General features: G+C 35.7%; 1 protein-coding gene across 1 annotated transcript in view; it reads right to left on the bottom strand.

The window, feature by feature from the left end:
• Positions 1 to 19,434, bottom strand: part of RALGAPA1 (Ral GTPase activating protein catalytic subunit alpha 1) — a 130,942-nt gene that overhangs the window by 26,578 nt on the left and 84,930 nt on the right. Inside the window, 3 exon segments of the mRNA XM_032112672.1 lie at positions 6,471 to 6,598; positions 8,508 to 8,666; positions 19,159 to 19,314. Coding sequence (XP_031968563.1) covers positions 6,471 to 6,598; positions 8,508 to 8,666; positions 19,159 to 19,314 — 443 coding nt within the window.

Raw genomic sequence — 19,434 nt, 5'->3', positions numbered from 1 at the left:
ATATTTCAAACGGTACTAATTTTCCATATAACATATTAAAACATTAATCTTGAGTGTGAACATTCTTAAATGCAGCAGTTATTTAACTACTGTGCATTTTGCTTTTTTTGGCATTAGTGGTTTGCCATTCTGAGCACTTTAGCCATTCATGGTCACACAAGTAACCTGGTATTATATCTTCCTGGTGTTTTCCCAGCAATTTTCCTTAAAACAGTCTCTTTTTGTTCAAAAATACTAGTGAAAACACAGGAAAATACATTAATTTGCTGTATTACTTCAGAGGAAAGGTAGTGTAAAGGTAATAAAGATATAGCTATTACAGGCATTGCAAGGAGACACACAGACACACACAAACACAATTCTATAGAGATATATACAGATACAAGACTTTCCTCTTATATTTAGGTTTCTTACCACGTGCAGAAAAATTGTTACATGACTCCTTGAAACTGAAATACCTGAACAGTCCATTTAAACAATCATATACTCGTACACCTCTTGGAAATCTTTGGTTTTTCATGTTACATCATTGTATGCAGGCATTTCATTTATCAATCACATTTATAATTACTAAAATATCAAGTAAGTTGTCAGCGGAACTAGGATTTGGGAGAACAGCACAACTGAGCAATTTGAAGTACAGGAAAGACTGAAAATCATATTCTGTACCTTATGATTCTTGCTTGAACTAGGAAAACAATTTCCACTGCTAAGCAGTAAAATAGGTTTCAGAAATAACTGTATTTTCTTGTGGAAAAAACAGCAGGGGTCATATGATGAACTCATCCATGGCTCTTACTTGAAATCATATCAGATAAGGCTACAATGGCAGGCATCAGGGATGGAATAAATATTCACTGAAATTCTGAAATTTTAAATTATTTGTATAAAATACATGAAGTAGTTTTTAAAAAGTTTATCAAGTGTTATTTTAATGTTATCTTCTCAGCTGTGATGACAGAAAAAAAAATGACGAACAGCTATGTTAAAACCTTATTAAATGTCCTGTATCAAAAATATATCACCAGAAATACAGCAAACTTTGCAGTCTTGGCATATGGCAGATGAAAAAAATTCTAAACCAGAAAATACTAGAAGAGCAACTATAATTTCATGCATTATTCCTTTCACTACACCAAAACTACAAGAGTGAGCAATCCTTATGCCCCTCCCCTTTGATTCACAGTTGTCATTGATGCAGTATCACTCTATTCACTTTTTTTCTTACAGATGCTCATGGAGCTTTAAGACAGAAAACTTATTGGAAGAAGGGAAACTGGCACTGCCAAAATCAGTGCTATCCAGTTTTAACTTCTAAGTTCCTGTACTAGTGAGAAATCTTCAAAATCCTCATAAGTTACAGTTTGAAAATGCAAATAAAACAAATATTCTTAATTAAGTGAAACAAATGTTGCCAGAAATCTGAAGAATACCCTTTTCTCACTGCATGTCATTAATAAAGAACACTTTCTTCACTTTTCCAGTGCCTGCAATTCTATCTTGAGGCAGGAGATGGTCAAGCAGGCACAACAGACAGCGACACTACCAGTTCTAATAAAACCCTTTCTTGGGGCAGTTGAGTATCACCTCAAGAAAAAAAGCTTTTTCTGAGCAATCAGTTTCTAATACAGAGCAAACTTTTAACAAACCACTCATAGACATTATTCATAAATAAGTTACTGCCTTGTCAGACACCACATGGGATTAATACCTTCCCTTTCTCTGGAAGACAACTGTCAAAAGATTAGTTACAATACATCAAGTACCAACTGATAAGTCATACAATATCAAGAAAGTTAGAAGGATGTCAAATTTTCAGTTTTGATAACAAAGATTAATTTATCTAATCATTCAGATTAAGATTTACTCTATAACATTTTTTAGATGGAATAATTAAAGCAGCATTATTTTTTTTTTTTTTTGCTATTTAAATTAATTGGTTTCATGTGACCAAAAAAAAATCTCCAAAAAGAAACACCAGTTCTTGGCAATAGGTCAAAGGCTGCAGATTATTAGAAAGAAGTGAAAATTATGCTATGATGATTAAGGATAAAACAGTCATGCATTTTCCAGGTATTCTAAAATGTCTATAAATTTCAGATTTAAAAGATGTTAAAGAGGATTTCTTACTGTGTGTCTAGCTTCTTACTATGTGTCTTAGGTAGCCTCTGTAATAGGGGAATACTAACTAAGACAGAAAGCACAGTGTCTGAATTGCACTATCTGAAGTGTAGATAGTTTGGAATAATTGTTAACACTCCAGAATTTGTGTACAATGAAAAAAGTGACACTAATTGTTGCACAATTGCAATTTCACTCCCACAAGGTTTCTAGTATTTGTCCTGCTTTGTTGCAATAATTGTAAAAAGCTGAATCATTGAAGGTGCCTACCATGTCAAGATGTACCTCTTGGCATCTGGCTGACATCTGCTGTTTATTCAGGAAGTTCAAATAAAATTTTACATGAAGCCACAATTTCTAATGTTCCAAATATTTAGTATTGATCCATTTCCCACACATGGTTGATTCTGAATTCAGAATGTGACAAAGTGCTTGCTCTGAGACATAAGCCATGAATAAAACTATTCATACAAGAATTTCAATGCAATGTAGTAAATAAAGAATATTTAACAATCCCTAAATATTGGCCTTCTTCTCCATCTTAATGAAAATGTGATTGTTCTCAACATTTAGTTCCATTATTGCACCTGCATTTATGAGTGGTAGAAGTTTTCCTAGCATATATGCAGCTGGAGCATACTCAGGAGATAAGCATGCACTTCTTAAGACAATGGTAAATGCAATGAGAAGAAGAAACACATCAGCTATGAGACAGGGAGGGAGGTTACTGCTGCTTCACTAGCAAGACACCGCAAGTATTTTGTCTTTGTCACCTCCTTCTGTGTGCATGTGTGCCACCTGTTCCTGAGGGGCTACTAGTATAAGAGAGCCAGGCCACCAAAAATTATTGGGGGACCAGAGAACCCCTGAAGCAGAAACTAAAGCAAATTCTACACACCAAAGCAAAAACTCCACCCAAAATAGCAATATTCTCTTCACACAGCTGCAGCAGTGAGCATGTCAAGAACCAAATAAAGAAGGACACCTGCCATGCATGACTAATGTTTGCCAAAGAATTTAGTAAATTTTTAATCTTAGAACATGACCATACGGAAACATATTATAGTATTCTGAGCAAACAATAAAACCACAGAGCAGATAAAACCTTTAAAAATCATTAACCAAATCAAACCTTCAAAGTGTTTTGCTATCTAAGTATCCTATCAGAAATGTCAAAATCATGTCAGAAAGAAGAAGCTGATTGACAGAATATGTCAGTCTCAGAAAGCTACTTCAGACTGTACAACACATACTCAAAGTTGGAGACGGCAGTAAGAGGGAGATGAGCAGAATTTCTGGTATCCATGCAACCATTATTATACCATTCACACATACTACCATTGCCACATTGTGATTAACAGACCAGCGCATTAAGGAAAAAGTTGCAATCAGGTTACGTGAAGAGGTCTGAATATCCCTGCTGATTACAAATGACAGATGATTTTTTCAGTCAGGTCTGCACTTAGAAAATGCACTGTTTCGGACGGTAGATAAGCTCTCCTTGGAAGTAGGAGGGCCAACCTCAGTGCCCATTTTTTCCCATCCCATACGCAAGCAAATCAACACAGTCTTTAATTAAGAGTTTACAGTGATCTGTCACCACAAGATCTACAATGTGATACTATAAACATTCTTCAAAAGTGGATAAGCATAGGCCTACATATATATCTTTAAGTCTGTACTACGTTAAAAAGTGCCCACCATGTATTACACACCACCATAAAACAAACCACATACCTGCAGACAGAGAGATATCCGTACACTGATGCTGGCTTTCAAATTAACTATTTCTGCTGGTCTACTACTGTAATAAGAAGAGCTAATACAGAAATGTAGTGCCTGACATCTGTTTTGTTTGACAAGTCTCAAGTACTCTTGTGCCCTTAACATCCACATTCAACTGGATATCATCATCTGAGTTCCTAATAAACTAACACTGCTCAGTATATTAGACACTCATAAGTAAGTAAATGAAGATCAGTTTCAAGAACATGATGTCCAGATTCTCTTTCACTGACACTGTTATGGTCCTGGACTTGTGCAAATCCTTGATCATCAGCTTCAGTTTTCCATTTCATGTACCTTTTGAAACAAAGCTTTTTTGTTCCCTTTTCCCTCCCTCTTCAAATGTATTGTTTTCATCACTCTGAGAGCTCTTTTTCTTTGCTCTGGCAATACTCCAACATGAGGAAAGGCCACCTTGATTAGTGAATCCTGTCTGTCTTCTGCAAGAGACATTAATTCCAGTAGTGTCTCCAGAAAAGCTATTTAACCACAGACCATAAAATACGCCTGTTCCCCACACCCTTTAGTCGACTACAAACTTAAAAGCCAGTGGTGAACTGCTGCAGCCATAGCTAAAATATCCTGGAGGAAAAAAGCAGGGGACAATAAAGACAGTCCTTGACGTCTTCAGCTCTGTGCTATTGCAGGAACATAATTAGATTCAACTTTCAAATGTTCCTAGATAACAGGCTATGTCCATGTTACAGGAAACATCCACCAGTCTTAGCCATTCTTGTATGAGGGAAATTCCTTCTTGGCCTCAAGTCTGGCCATAGGTTGAACACCAAGAGCATGTCCATGACATTTTTAATCAAGAGGTTTTTAAACTACTGAGACTTAGGCCAGACTTTAAAGTTAGCATTTTTTGCTGTTCTCCAGTGACACAACTGACTCCACCAGAGCCTAATTCAAGCCAGGAAAGTTTGAGGTTTTTTCTAATTTCACACCAAGCAAACAGCTTTTAAAGAACTTCCCACAACCCCATTTTAATTTTTAAATTATTACACCAAACAGTAAATCTAAGATTCTCCAAGCCAGGTGGAAAAAGAATTCCACTGACGACTCAACAAAGCCACCCTTTAGTATCAGTGCCCAGCCAACTGGTACTTCGTAGGCTTACCAAGTGATGACATGAAACCCACCAACCAATGCTACCTAAAATCAGATACACATAATGCTTTCCACTTACCATGCTAACCATACTAGGAGACATATCAGCATTTTAATGGAGGCCACACTATGTCATAAATGACATACTGTGCTTTGATGCATATTAAGAAGTGCAATTTGGAAAACTGAATTAAAAACGCAGTGCACAGTTCTCTGGAACTGGCTGATTCCTAGACATTGAGCCGGCAAGCTATATCCAAGGAATTTAACAAACCTTTCATATTCTGTGAAGTTTAAACCTACAAGTCTGTGGGGTTCTTTTGGTACTGCAAGTTTACTGTTTCAAAGTAAATAGTTTTCCAATTGCTCATCACTATACATCAATATAATGCTCTAAACCATCACTTTTGATGGTTGTTGATGACGATAATACATTTTAAATTCTTTGACTGAGCTACTTGAGTAATGACAGAAAGATCGGACCTTTCCAAACATGAAAATACAATGAATCAACGTGTCATCTACAGAAATGGCACAAACGTCACTTAATGTGATCACATAAAACACATCCATCATTCATCTGTAAATCCATTTCATCATATCTAATCCAAAACTCTGCAAGTATTAACAGTCACCAATAGAAAAAACAGTATTTTAGCAACAATCTATCACATGACAAGTATTAGTATTTACAGCTTGGTTGGAAAATAAGCACAGAATTCTTTTGGATCAAAATTTAAACTTATCTTTCAATTTATGAAATACAAAAACTTCTTGTTGATTTAACTAATAAGTATATAACAGAACTCAATCTTAAATAGGGAAAAGGGTATAAGTGACTGACTTACCTTATGTTTTTTAATTTATGGTTGATAAATCTATTCTTCCAAGAGCAGCCCCTCCAAAAATACAGTTACAACAACAACAACGAGACAGCCTTTTCTGACACATTTACAAAGACACTAACATGATTTCGACATCAACTTTGTATTCTGAGCTGAGTAACAAAATCTGTATGACAGAAGTTTAATAAACTTCTCGCCTTGAAGGAAAGCAGCATTCTTGGAACTCGAAAATAAAACTAAGTCACACTAATACTGGATAAATACCTAATATCTTAAGGAAAGAAGGATTATTAACATCATGATATTGCTATTTTAGAAAGACTACTCACAAAAAAATAATTTTGTTAACAAAAAGTGACAAGTTCATGTTATAAAACATTAGGAACAGGCAATTATTCAACACTTAATCTATTATTTATTTAATTTTAAAAAGGTGGTCTTCATCTGAATGCTCTTCTATGGGTTTAAGTTCCCTAAGGGCACCATCACAATTTAAATACAATATTTTCCCTATATTAATCTAAAAAAAAAAAAGAAAACATGAAGATAATATCTGTAGAACTGCAAGGGAATGTATATGCCTTGGAAACCATTTGAGTGAAAGGATACAAGTTTTGGTATAATGGGATTAATGATTTCAATGCACGGCTTGCATTTATAGCTGTTGCACGAACCATAATAGGCAGAATTTTTCCATTCACAATAGCACCATCAAAGAGTGGACCAAAAAATGGAACCTGAATAAAAAATTAAGAAGTTCAACATAAAGTAAGATCGTAGCTATAACAATTAGCAATCAACATTAACAATAGAGCACTCAAATATATGTCTTTTTCCCTCCTCATTGCTAGATAATCAAACCAGTTATTGTGTTGCAAGTCAGACCTTTTCTCTTGTGGAAATATACAGCCATATAACTGCTTGATAACCTTGGCAACAGATAACACAGCATTTGAAAAAAATTAAGCAACTATTTGAATACTATGTCTCATCAAAGATCATTTCCAACATCTGCTGCAAAAGTCCTAGGAACAGTCGTGCATATGATGTGTATGAAGTTGAAAGGCTAGATGATAATATTGTAGATGGTAGGAAGCAAAAGAAATAATTCAAATCTTAAAAAAATTTTTATCATGGCTCTAGTTCTTAACATGTCTATAAGGACCAACTTACATACAATTATTGGTGTATTGACCCTCACCTCCTATTTTCTCTTTTTTTCTTCTATCTGTTCTTCTTCCTTTCTACATTACCTAAACAAAAAGACTATAAAAGCCCTTTAGAGAAGAAATCCGTGGTGAATGTTTAACCTCTCTGAGGACTAACTGTAAAACCTTATTCGTGAGATCAGTGGAAAACCTCAATATTTAGTATAGCTAGCCCCCAAAAGGTGAACAGAACAGATAGATCTTATGTTTTGGCATTACATTTCTCTCTAATCAATCATCATTTTGCAATTATAAAAAAAAAAAAAACCAAAAAAGCATTCAGTATTAAGTATCTTCATTTCCTGTACATGTGAATAAAGTTCTGAAGCTGCTGACGTAAAGCAGGAGAAGAGCACCAAAATTTGTGCATCAGCTCAGCAAAGGGACCAGAGTGTACACTCAATATTCTTCCTGCTAAGAGGAAACAAATGCTGCAAAGGAATTTTAGACCACTGTATTATTTTTGCCATTAGTCATTTAACGTAGTTTTGAGAATACTGAAATCTAATGGAAGGCACTTTTTTCACATACAAGGACTTATTTTTGGACTAATAATAATCCCTGTTTTCAGCAGTTTTTGCTTTCCTTCTTAACCTGCATGCTCCCAATAATAGAACTATTTGTACTTAAAGTAGTAAAAGAAAGAATATACTTATTAGTTAAAAATGTAAGTAATCCAACAGTAACAAGACTGATTATCATTTTGGGCCTATCAATAGATAGAGGCAATCATCATAAAGAGGTAATCCTATTTATGTCATACCTCATTTATTAATATTAGTGCTTGTAGTAACAGTTTTAATATTTAAAGTATAGAAATTCATGGCAGGTGACAGCACACACAGAAGTTAGGTAGTACAAAATACTCATGACTACTTTTACTCAGTCAGTGCTCACTACCCTAAACCACTGTTTTAAGAAGAGGGTCAGCACTGACATTTGAGGAACAGTCATTAGAAAGAATGTGTGTTCATATGCCTAAGGGCTGAATGGTCTTGCTTTACTGAACTCATCTCCAAATTCTTGTGTGGAGTTAAGAAGAAAGTAAAAAATAGGTTTGAGAGGAAAAAAGGGGGAATATGATGTGGATGGAGGAAGTTGGAACAGGCCATTATTCAACTACCTCAGTTATGTATCAAATTTGATAAAAGATTTGACAAGTTTACTGTAATATTTAAATTATTATGCAGAATATTCTAGCTTTGTTTCCAGAATATGTTGGTAGCAGATATACTTTACAGCATCAGGCCTTTGCAATTTCAAGTTATGTATTTTACTATGCACTGTACTCACTCAGCTCTTCCTTTTCCCTCCTACCACCACTGCAACTGTCTATCACCTTGTTGGATCAATCTATTATACCAAAACCTCCGATTCTAAACAAAACTCAGTTCATGTTAAACACATGAAAGGAACACAAAAGAAAACAAACTCTTACCTCAGGCTTTTTCATGATCTGGATACTGAACATATGGTTTTTCATGGGATAGATAACTATAAGAACATCACCAAATTCTGTTGGAATTATTCCTCTTCTATAATCTCGAGTATGTTCTGACCAGACAATGTGTACTTCATCATTTCCTAAATGTCTTAGCTGGAAAACCAGGGATAAAATGCCATCAATTTAAATATTCTTAATTAATATTCTATAGCCACACAGCTATATTAAATGTACATATTTTAAAAGGACAAACCCACTAAAAACACATGAAGAAAACTGAGTAAAATAAGCAAAGTACAGTACAGTTCTTTTACAATTTCAGTGTATTAGTTGAGAGTACTGGTTTGTGCTACAGATTTTTATACATTGGTGTTAATTTCCCTTTAATTTAACATATATGTGAATATCCATTTTCTGCTGAAAGCTAACATTTTGTTGATACTATCTCAAGAATGCAGAGTGGTTCAACCTGATTTACTAAAATGTGTTCAAGATTGCCATCACTGATAGGCAGAAAACTATTAAATTCTGTATGAACTTCTAAAGTATACGAATGAACATCTGTTTAAAAGCTACATATCTGAGAAGTTAACCTCATCATTCTAGCCAAATTCCAAAGTGCCTACCACAAACAAAAAGCCTTTAAAGGAGAATAGCTACTGCATTCTCCATAGCCCCCAGAATAACTAAGATTAAATGCTCCTTTTCAATGAAATCTGTATCCTTTTGTAAAATAACACCCTGCTCCCCCACAAACTACAGAATGGCTCTTGATCTGGCTCAGAATGGCTGAATGGGTTCCTCAAAATCCATGCTGTATCCTCAGATGTAATCATATAACCAGATTAAGGAATTCCTTGAACACTCTGGAATTATCTGCATTGAAGATCCAAAACACTCCTTCTGATAAACATTATCATCTGACAACAAATGTTCACATCATGGAGAGAGGCTTTATGTATACTGATCAAATACATTCAGATTATTAAATGGGAGATTCTTTCCAGTAAGGGTTACTTCTGAAAATTCAAACTTGAATATCTTTTTTATCTCCTAGTGCATCACTAGTTATTGACAAATGTCTTCACCCTCAGTTTTCAGCTTGTTTCCACAGCTTTAGGCAGGTGGAATTTGTCAAACAATTGCCTTGATATTATTCAAAGGACTGCACTGTGAACTGCTGCTAACAGGTAACATAAAATTCCAATCTGAGCACATACAAGAAGCTATTCTATATAAAAAGCCAACAATTTGCCATAGCACTTTCAGAACCCAACTGCACTTTAAATAAAAGCAAAACACATGCACAGTCTTCAGAGAAATTTAATTGCAATTATTCACTTGTTTATTTTACGAAACCTCCTGGAATGCTACCTTTGTCTTATCGGAAAGCTTACACCAGTTGTCAGTAGCAGACTTAAAAAAAACAAAAAAAATGAAAAAAGGGAAAAAGAAGCTGTCTCGGCTCTTCTCTGTTAGCTTTAAATTGTATCAGACTGAAGAACGGGGTTGTATTTCTACAAAAAAAGGATTTTCTTCCATGTTGGACTAGGCAAAGGACAGGTGGCTTCAAAACCCTATCTCTTCTTTGATGCTCAACAAGTCATTTGTTTTGCCTGGACCAGATTGTACATACACCTACACTACAATGGCTGTGGTGCCTTTGAAGTCAGCTGTTCTTGCATCTTGTGTAGATGGCTGAATTATTTTGAACAACACTTAGTTAGGGATGCTCCTGCACCAACACTTAAACCAAACTCAGCAAAAGAATAGGTTATAACAACAGTCACTACACTGAGCTTTATTCTACTAGATTAGAATAAAGCCAGACAGCAATCTGAATGGCTGATGTGCAACATGCAAACAGCAGCTGCAGGAACCTTGGATAATACTTAACAATGACAAACATCATAAAAGAAAATTAACTGCAAAATTGAACCTCTCCTACCTTAGAATCATAGAATCATTTAGGCTGGAAAAGACCTCCAAAATCATGAAGTCCATCTGTTAATCTAACACTGCTAAGTCCATCACTAAACCATGTCACTAAGCACCACATCAATATTATCTTTTAAATAACTTAAGGGATGACAACTCCACCACTTCCCTGGGTAGCCTGTTCCAATATTTGACAACTCTTAAGAAGTTTTTCCTAATACCCAGTCTAAACTGCCCCTAGTGTAACTTGAGGCCATTTCCTCATCCTGTCTCTTGTTACTTGGGAGAGGAGACTGACCTCCACATCACTACAACCTCTTTTCCTGTAACTGTAGAAAGCAATAAAGTCAATAAGTACAGTAAGAGAGTGATATGAAGCACACTTAGTTGTTTTTTTCTTTCCTGGCTATAGCTTGGAGGACTTGATAAGATAAACTTCAAAATACACAACAAAAAAACCCTCCAACCCCCCAAAATCACCAGAAAAGCAACTTCGCCTTCTAACCTTTTCATTTTGTAGCAAAACATTAATTAAAGAAACCTTGCACTGTGGCACCAGAACAACCTCATCCATTGATTTTCATCAGGGTAGAGTTCTATCTTTTAAGTTTACACAAAGCTCAGCTTCACTTCAGTCTCCTCCAGCATCGCTGTCTAATAAATTGTTATCCTTGGCCTCCTCTCCTTTGGCCACAGTTAACCAATTTCTCTCTTCAGGCATGAGATAATTTTTCAAATGGATCACAGATGTGATCCAAGTGGGGGAAATACATGCCAGGTTTTTGTTTTAAATTCAGCTCATTTCACTGTACTGGTCTCAAACATAGCCCAAGAAAACAGCTTGTTGGCACCTTTTTTTAAAGCATGACAGGAGTGGAAAGCAGGGTTGTCACATCTCAAACTGGTTTTATCACCAGAGAAGTCAGTGAGGAATTGCACCTCAGATTAAAAAAAAAATTCCCATTTTGCTTCCTCAGCGAAGTGATGGTCAAAATAGCTGTTGAAATACGACAATGATAAGGTATCAGGGATTGACTGGCTTGCACTTAGAGCAAGCAAAAAGCTCAAGGAGAACGAGGCTGCCTAGCCAAAGAGAAAGCATGAGGCAAATCAGTTTGGACATGAAGTGTTGTGGAATGTAAAAAACCCACATGATCTTGAGGGATGGCCATCTGGAGCACGGACTGAACTCATTGAACCAACTGCCAAAAAGCAGAACTGGCACCAATACACCATCACTGCACTGCACCATTCATAATTCAGCAGTATTGAACTATTTACTAAAGTAATTATTCCTCCTTTACTTGCCATCTTTGGACTCAGAGACAATAAACTCATAGACCGTTAGAAACAAGTGATGGTAACAATGTACATGCCAAATAAATAGCTTTTAACTCCAGAACATATAGAGAGTTTAGATATTGCAGCTTCTTGAGGGCATCACTACCTCTGAATTGAATTTATCAGAGGTTGCCCCTGTGTACCTGTTACTGATACCTGCAGTTAATCAGATAGGACACGAGTTCTTGCACTTCTGTGAAAGCTACCCAGATGGAGCAGCACTACTGATGCATGCTTTCACATTAGACTGATACAGATTTTGCCGTGATAAAAGTGTACTGTGTGGTTATTTCAGCAGGATTACTGACAAGGGACACATATTTTTGGATGCCAAGTGTACCAAAGCCATCAGCAACTTTTCTTTCCAATTTCAAAGTTTACTTAATACTCATATATATGTGTGAGAATACATTCCAGGCTAAAACCAGAAACTTCTTCAGAGGAAAAAGAAAATGAATCAGATTATTTCAGAGTTCCAAGTCTTGTCAAATGTATTTCACCTCATGATTACTATCCAGAATGATCTGGCAAAGACCCAGTTTGAGTCAAATGTAGAATGGCATCTCTGTGACATGTAGTGCATTAAGAGTCAAAATCAGAGGGTGCAAGTAGGCGGATGACGGTATAAAGTATGAATGGTGGTATATAACAAAATGAAAAGTACTCAGGATCAAAACCTTGCTTCTATTATAGGTGGTCACATGACTGAAAAAAAAAATAGACAAAAAACCAAGGTTGTGTGTTGCTGATTTAATATTTATGTTTGGAGAATAACTAAGTTCTAGATAAGTCATTCTGTTCTTTTTTCAAGATTAGATCAGAATCAGCTCTGACACTACTAACACAGTACTCCTTACTGCTTCTTTCAGATGTCCTCGCCTCGGTCAGCAAACAAAGCTTCTGAAAAAGCATGAATGGTGGTAACTTGACTCGTCAACAACACTCGATTCATGGAAGAGATCTGATACCTGAAATTGACTTGAAAAGCTTTCCTGGCTTACTTCATCTGCTAAGTTTTGCATAAACTTTTTAGAAAGAAGAATTTCAAATTTCTTCTCAATTTTTCACTTGAGGACCTTGAAATTCAGCAGCGCTAAACAACCAAGATCTCCTACAAGCACAGCAAACACTTTGAGAATCCATCATTCACTGTAATTATTACACCACATGAGAGCCAGGGCCTGACCTCTTTCAACTTTAACCTGGATTCTTTATTTCTTTGTATTGAATTGGAAGCATCCCAGAATTCAGTGCCCTGGACACAAGTAGGACAAAGATACTGAGCTACAACCACCTCTGCTCATTGAAACCTTAAGGACAGACAAAACCATGATTTCCCAAGAAGGTGTGGTCCCAGTGTTATCTAACAGAATAGGATTTAGTGCACACAGAATAGACAGCTGTCAAGACTGAGTTCTGTGTTAATGGTTATTCAAAACTCACCACCAGTTGTCTTCACACTTATTTCCTGACCTTGCTTTCCTGAATTTACAACTTCTTATGTACATACATCACAGTAAGCCTAACAAAGGGCAAATCAGTAGCAGAGACATAAATCACTGCAGTAACATAAATAATAAAAAGTCCTAAAATAATGTTATACTTTGAGCAACTGATAATACACTGGAAACACCTGGAACTATAGGTTACACACCAGTATCCTAACACTCTAAATGCAGATCAAACTGCCCTAGAGAGTTTATTACCTAAGCACAAGACATGACACAAAATGGAGATGGACAAATGCAAAGAAGCTGTAAAAGGTGTTAAAGATTATGAAAATGTCATTTATATCAGCATTCTTCAAGAATGAAAGTGTCAAGACCAGAGAAAGGAAGGTTCAGCAACCAAAACAACACTTTACGATATAGAGAATAAATTTTAACTGTGTGTATGGAAAGGCTATGTTGGAAAAAATATTACGTGGGAAAAAGAAGAGTTGTAAGCACAGAATGAATGTAAGAATCCAGAAAGTGGACCAAATTAAAGATTATTTCAGGCTATGGGCACAAGTGACAGGCACAATGGTCATGTTATCTGTGATGATCTGGAAAGGTGGCAATGAGAAATAGATTAAGAGCTCTGTTTTAGCCATTTTAAACCTGAGCTGTCGGGAAGACAGCCCTGAGGAGATAAAAGAGAAAACAGATTTTTTTTTTCAGGCTTGGTTTGAAACTCTACTCCATTAGAACAAATATATAAAAATGACCGACTGTTAGGTTACCTGAAATTTCAAATTTAACTCAAAATACTTTAAAATATTCTTACTCTATAACCATCATCATGTGTCAGCTCTCCTAATACATTTATGTTAACTGAATACAAAAGAAATGTGAAATAAATATAACCAGGAGGGATGATCAAATCTAATTTTGATACATTAGTGTCATATGCTGTACATGTTACAATAGCAGCCAGACTTTAAACTAAGCTGCAGGCTATACTGAAATTTCCAAATGGCAGATTGTTCTAAGCGATACCAAGTATAATTGAAGTAATAAACGATAGTAAAAGCAAAGCACACTGTCAGGAAGAATTTAAGTATTTACTTTTTAAAATTAAATGAGTTAGGTTTGGAAAGGCAGGACAAGTGAAATAATGCAGGGCTCAATTTACAGAAAATTCCTTTTATTTATCTGTTACATTAACCCTTGAACTCTTGCCAAAATTACTGTAATTTCTAATACCCACTTACCTAAAGGAGGGAGAAAAAAAGCTATTATATTTTCTTCTGATAGAACAGCTAGCCTCAACTTCTTTCTTCTTCAAAAATGGAAGTGTTTATTACAAAAAGAACAAAAGCAGCAGAGATATATGAAGTAATGGCTTTATGCAGCTACTTTTGCCCATTAGATATTAACAGTACTACTGTCTACAGTCATGTACCATCCAGATGAATTTTTCACAAAACTTTGTCTCAATAACTATGGTGTGTTTGGGTATTTTGTTTGGTTTGGTTTTTTAGCAATATGTGTATATAATTGTAACTCAAAAAAATACTGTACTAGTAATTCACATCTATAAACCTTCAGGTACCCAATACATGTTAGCAACACAATAAAAAGCCATAAGTACTGGGAGCTGTAATGATTTTATGTGGTTAGGATCATGTCATGCACAACTTAGAATCGTGTAATACACCAAAAGCTCAAGATGAATTAGTATTCAATCATTAACATTATTACTTTTTATTTACATACTGTGTGTATAATATTCTCACTTACAATGCCTTCGCTTCTTTAGAAAGTTCCTCCTAAGGAAGGAGGAATTAGACAGGTGATTGCTCATTTATGTGCCTCTACAACCTTTCTCATTCTGTGAACTGAGTCTTCACATTATTTAGTCCTGATATTCTCTGCAAGCTTGCTCTTGTAAGCTTAGTGTAAATATTTTTTACTCTAACCTTTAATTGTAAGAAAACCAGAACAAATTGCATTATCAGCATTAAACCTTTGATTTAGTATTTGCAAATTAAATATTTTATATATGTATTTCAATGTTAAGTTCCTTTTCACAATCAGAAGTTTTTTATTGGTTCTTGAATTCATGTCTTTTTTTGCTCTTGTTCACATCTTCAGAAACAAATGCTTGTTAAGTGTATCAAAACACTTAAAAGTTGAATTTACTACTCTCTAAGAGTGATGGAAAATCAGTTTAAAAATGGCTTAGCCCCTGAAACAGCAGAATCTTGATTTTGCAGTGGCTCAACTGGCAGGAAGAAGTTTTGTTTTAATTTAATTTAATTTCCATTTATAAGAGGAACTATCATGTACCTCTAGGCACATTTACAATATAAAAACCAGCAGCCAAAGCCAACTACTGCAAGTTTGCTTGTTTTTCTCCCATTGAAAAAAAAGACAAAAAAATCACACTGAAGACCTGGAGAGAAGCTCAAATCTCGAATTTCTCTGAAGGTCATGAACAGTACGTGCATTCAAAACAATTAGAACTGTTAGCACTCACATGGCTCTCAAATAATTTTGATAGTGTGTGTGAGCTGAACAGTATGTCATAAAATACAATCCTTTTGCTGATGTGGTGAGTCCAAGCAGCATGAGTAGTTGCAGAAATAGTAAATGAATTGAGACTGTTTTGTTACTCATGTCTCCTGATAGAACTTGCTAGTTTATCCCAAGATGTAAACTTCAGCTGATGTTTCTCTCAAGTTTAAGATGAATTTCTTAACATCTCTCTTTGCTGCTGGTTCTTTGATATCTAATGCTTCTTCTCACGAAGTCTTTACTTGCAGAGTAGGAGCACTGAAAGTCCCACCCACTCTATCTCCTTCACTTAGCCTATCATCATTAAACATACACAAAATGAACACCTTTGAAACATGTTTCTATTAGATTGGAATGGGCCAAAAACTATTAGGGAAGGGAGGAGAGAAAGAGAGAGAGGCTCCCAAGCCCCTGTTCTTGGGAAAATGTGCTTAAAAATAACAAAACCAACATACTGAGGAAGAACAGAAAAGAAAGCCACAGAGAAATAAAGTAGCTTGATTAAACAGTCAATCAGTTGCTGAGCCACAAATATAATCTCAATCTATTGATACACGTATTGATATCCATATCAATTGATATCACTTATCCACTTCAATTCATATCATATCCACTTATTGATACACTTATTGATATCCATACAGATATTTCAAATTATTGACAAGTGAGATTGTTGGTAAAGTAGGAGAGAAACAGGCCTGGGGCACACTGGAATTGTTAAGAAGCCCAGCTGACACAATTTTCACAAGCTGAGTCACAGGAAGCCTGGACCAGCACTGAACCTTGCCTGGCAAGAACAACTATATGTAGATGCAGGGTGCTCTGTGGTGGTGTATTCCTCCCTACCCCCTTGGACTGCACTGTCATTTTAGAAATGCTCGTTAGGCCTTGGCCTTGACAAACCACCTGGGCTAAGCTCCTCTTGAGCTGATCAGAAACAGAAATCACTGTCTAGTCCCAGGAACTTGTGCTATCTAATGAGCTTCTGTTTTTTAATGAACAACCTTGGAAACTTATTTTTCTTGCATGAATAACAGCCCAAGTGGAACTGGTAACTGAAGTTGTAATCGAACTTTCAAAGAAAGTTACCAACCCAAATTGTGGACAGAATGGAAAATTACTATGACTAAATTCAACTCCCTTGCAGCCCTATAAACAGCGGTGGGAAGTGAGACCCTTTGAGCTCTCCTGGACCACCAGTCAGCGGCAGCCAGCAATCTCCCTCTGAGTGACACACCTCTCAGAGGCAGCAAACTCTCAAGTTTGCTGTACTCAGAGGACCATTGGAGCCTGGGCTGATAACCCCCACTGCTCGAGGATCAACCCCTTCACTTGTTGAGAAGATGCAAAGGCATCTGACATGAGTAGTTCACTGAACTCAAGGGGAATTTTTGACAGGTATATACCTTCTACATAGTCCTTTAGATCTGTGTGCATGCAAGTGCAAATGTGCTATACCAACTGTACTATGAATGTTGCTCTTGGATTAAGTACTTTAGATTTGCAAGTAAGTTAGGCCTATAAGTGAGTTAGTGTTGTGCTATAGTAAATTCTATAGAATCTTTTGTTAAATTGTTTAAATTAAGCTATCGATGTTAGGTGCTGTTAAGTTTACATGCTGGTAAAAGCTTTAAGCCTAAACCATCATTCAAGTCTGGGGCTAAGCTTAGCAAGGGGGTCCAGTCCAAACCTTGTGACTCATTTGGAGGATCTTCCTCATTGCTTTTTATCCTTACCCTTTCCCATCCTTACCCTTTTTTCATCCCCAGCCTCCACATAGATCATACTTGGTTGATTTTAGTTTTAGATTGATTGATTTTACATTTTAGTCTGACTTTTCTCTGTGTGCTTTAACCATCCAGTAGGCAGTAGACCAAACCTTGCCAATGAACTGTGTCACACTTTTATTTGAATATTAAACCTGCTTTTGCTAATGCCTTTGCTGGTCATTCTTTGAGGTACCTAAAACACTCATTCACTATATGCTCCTAGAAACAGACAGGAGACCTTGTCTCTGTGTTCTGCTGAAGTCCATTGCATTATCAAATTATTCACTTTTAATTATTTTTCACTGTGGCCCATCTTCCCCCTTTTCAACACTCTGTAATGGTCTAATTCAAACAGATTACAAACAAACATTGTGAGGTTAATTACAAGCTGTATTCTATAAAACCAGGTTTTTGTTTAAAAAATATAGAAGCCAGTCAACTTAAACCCCCCACCAATGTTCTATACTAAAACAGTAGCAATAATCGAATTTTTAAATTAGTTATTTTTGCTATTAACCACTTTTATAAATAATTTAATAACCTAAGTATTACCCTGACTCTACTTCAGGAAATAAAGAACAGAAAGGATGCAGCATCATAGGCATACAAGCAAAAGCATTTTTAATTCAAACACCCCACACCAACCAAACCAACCTGAGATGAACAGTGAGAAGTTAGAATTCATAGTCAGTCTATAATAAGAACAATAATATTTTTTCTTCAAGTTGAACACAAAGAAAAAGAAGTCATTAATAATTGAAGCTTGCCAGAGGCATGGCTATTTCTCTCTTTACTAAATGTCTACCATCTAATTTAATTACAAGTATTAAAGTCCATGCTGAGGTCAACCAGCTTCAGTTCCTCCAATATTACACTTCAACCAGTGCTCATTAACGTGTCTAGTGAATGGATTAGCACATCTGAAGATGTATGTATGCAGGATGGGGGCACAGTCTAAGGATGGCTAATTGTTCATTTATAATAGGACACATGTTCAAGACTGTAACTTATTATTACTAACGTGGAATTTATTAAATTCTAAAGAAAAAAAATACCAATACAGAAACCCATTTTTTTCTTCATGCAGCTATAAGAGATCATATCACTGTTGAGCGTCTGTGCCTCCTCCAAGACAAAACACCTTATATACAATAAACATTGTCTTCATATTTTTAACTTTTTTTTTTTTTTAAAGGGAAGATTATGTTAATAACCAGCACACGACCCGTAAGTACATAAAAAGTCATCTCAGAAAGTACTCACCACATATACCTTAACGGGCATCCCAGGTTTCAAAAGTACTAAGATATCATTGGGATGTAATACTTTTTCTTCTACACCAACCATTACTTCCCTGCACTTTTCCCCACTTTACAATATGCTCCTGCCAACAGTTGCAATGATGGTACAAATCATCAGTATGGTAAAATCAGAAATTGGTAGAGAATATACCAACTTAGCAGGTAAGGATGTTATGATATTTTATGGTGTTTTGTTGTTGAGTTGGATTTTTTTTTTAAAGTTATTGGATTTCCTTTGACTCTAATTTGTCTAGGTTTACTACCAAGAAAACACTATTTATTCAGAGACACCTACCTTTTTTGTTAAAGAGTCATCTGAATCAGAAGGCATTCTTGTTGACACATGGAACATTACTTCTACTGTTGAGGTAGCAAAATATGGAGTGGTCAATCCAGTGCTTTTGTTTTTTTGCAGTCCTCCCATAAAGCCACAATGGTTTGTGAGATTTACCTAGAAATAAAGACCAGGAAACTTTACAAGAAAAAATTATCAGGTAATAAATAAACCCTTTATATGTTAAAATGCACTTTCAACTGAACTTTAAAAGTGAAGATCCTTTTCACAACAGTA

Source organism: Corvus moneduloides, chromosome 6, assembly GCF_009650955.1.
Source record: "Corvus moneduloides isolate bCorMon1 chromosome 6, bCorMon1.pri, whole genome shotgun sequence".
Lineage (NCBI taxonomy): Eukaryota > Metazoa > Chordata > Aves > Passeriformes > Corvidae > Corvus > Corvus moneduloides.
This window is presented reverse-complemented; position numbering and strand designations above follow the sequence as displayed.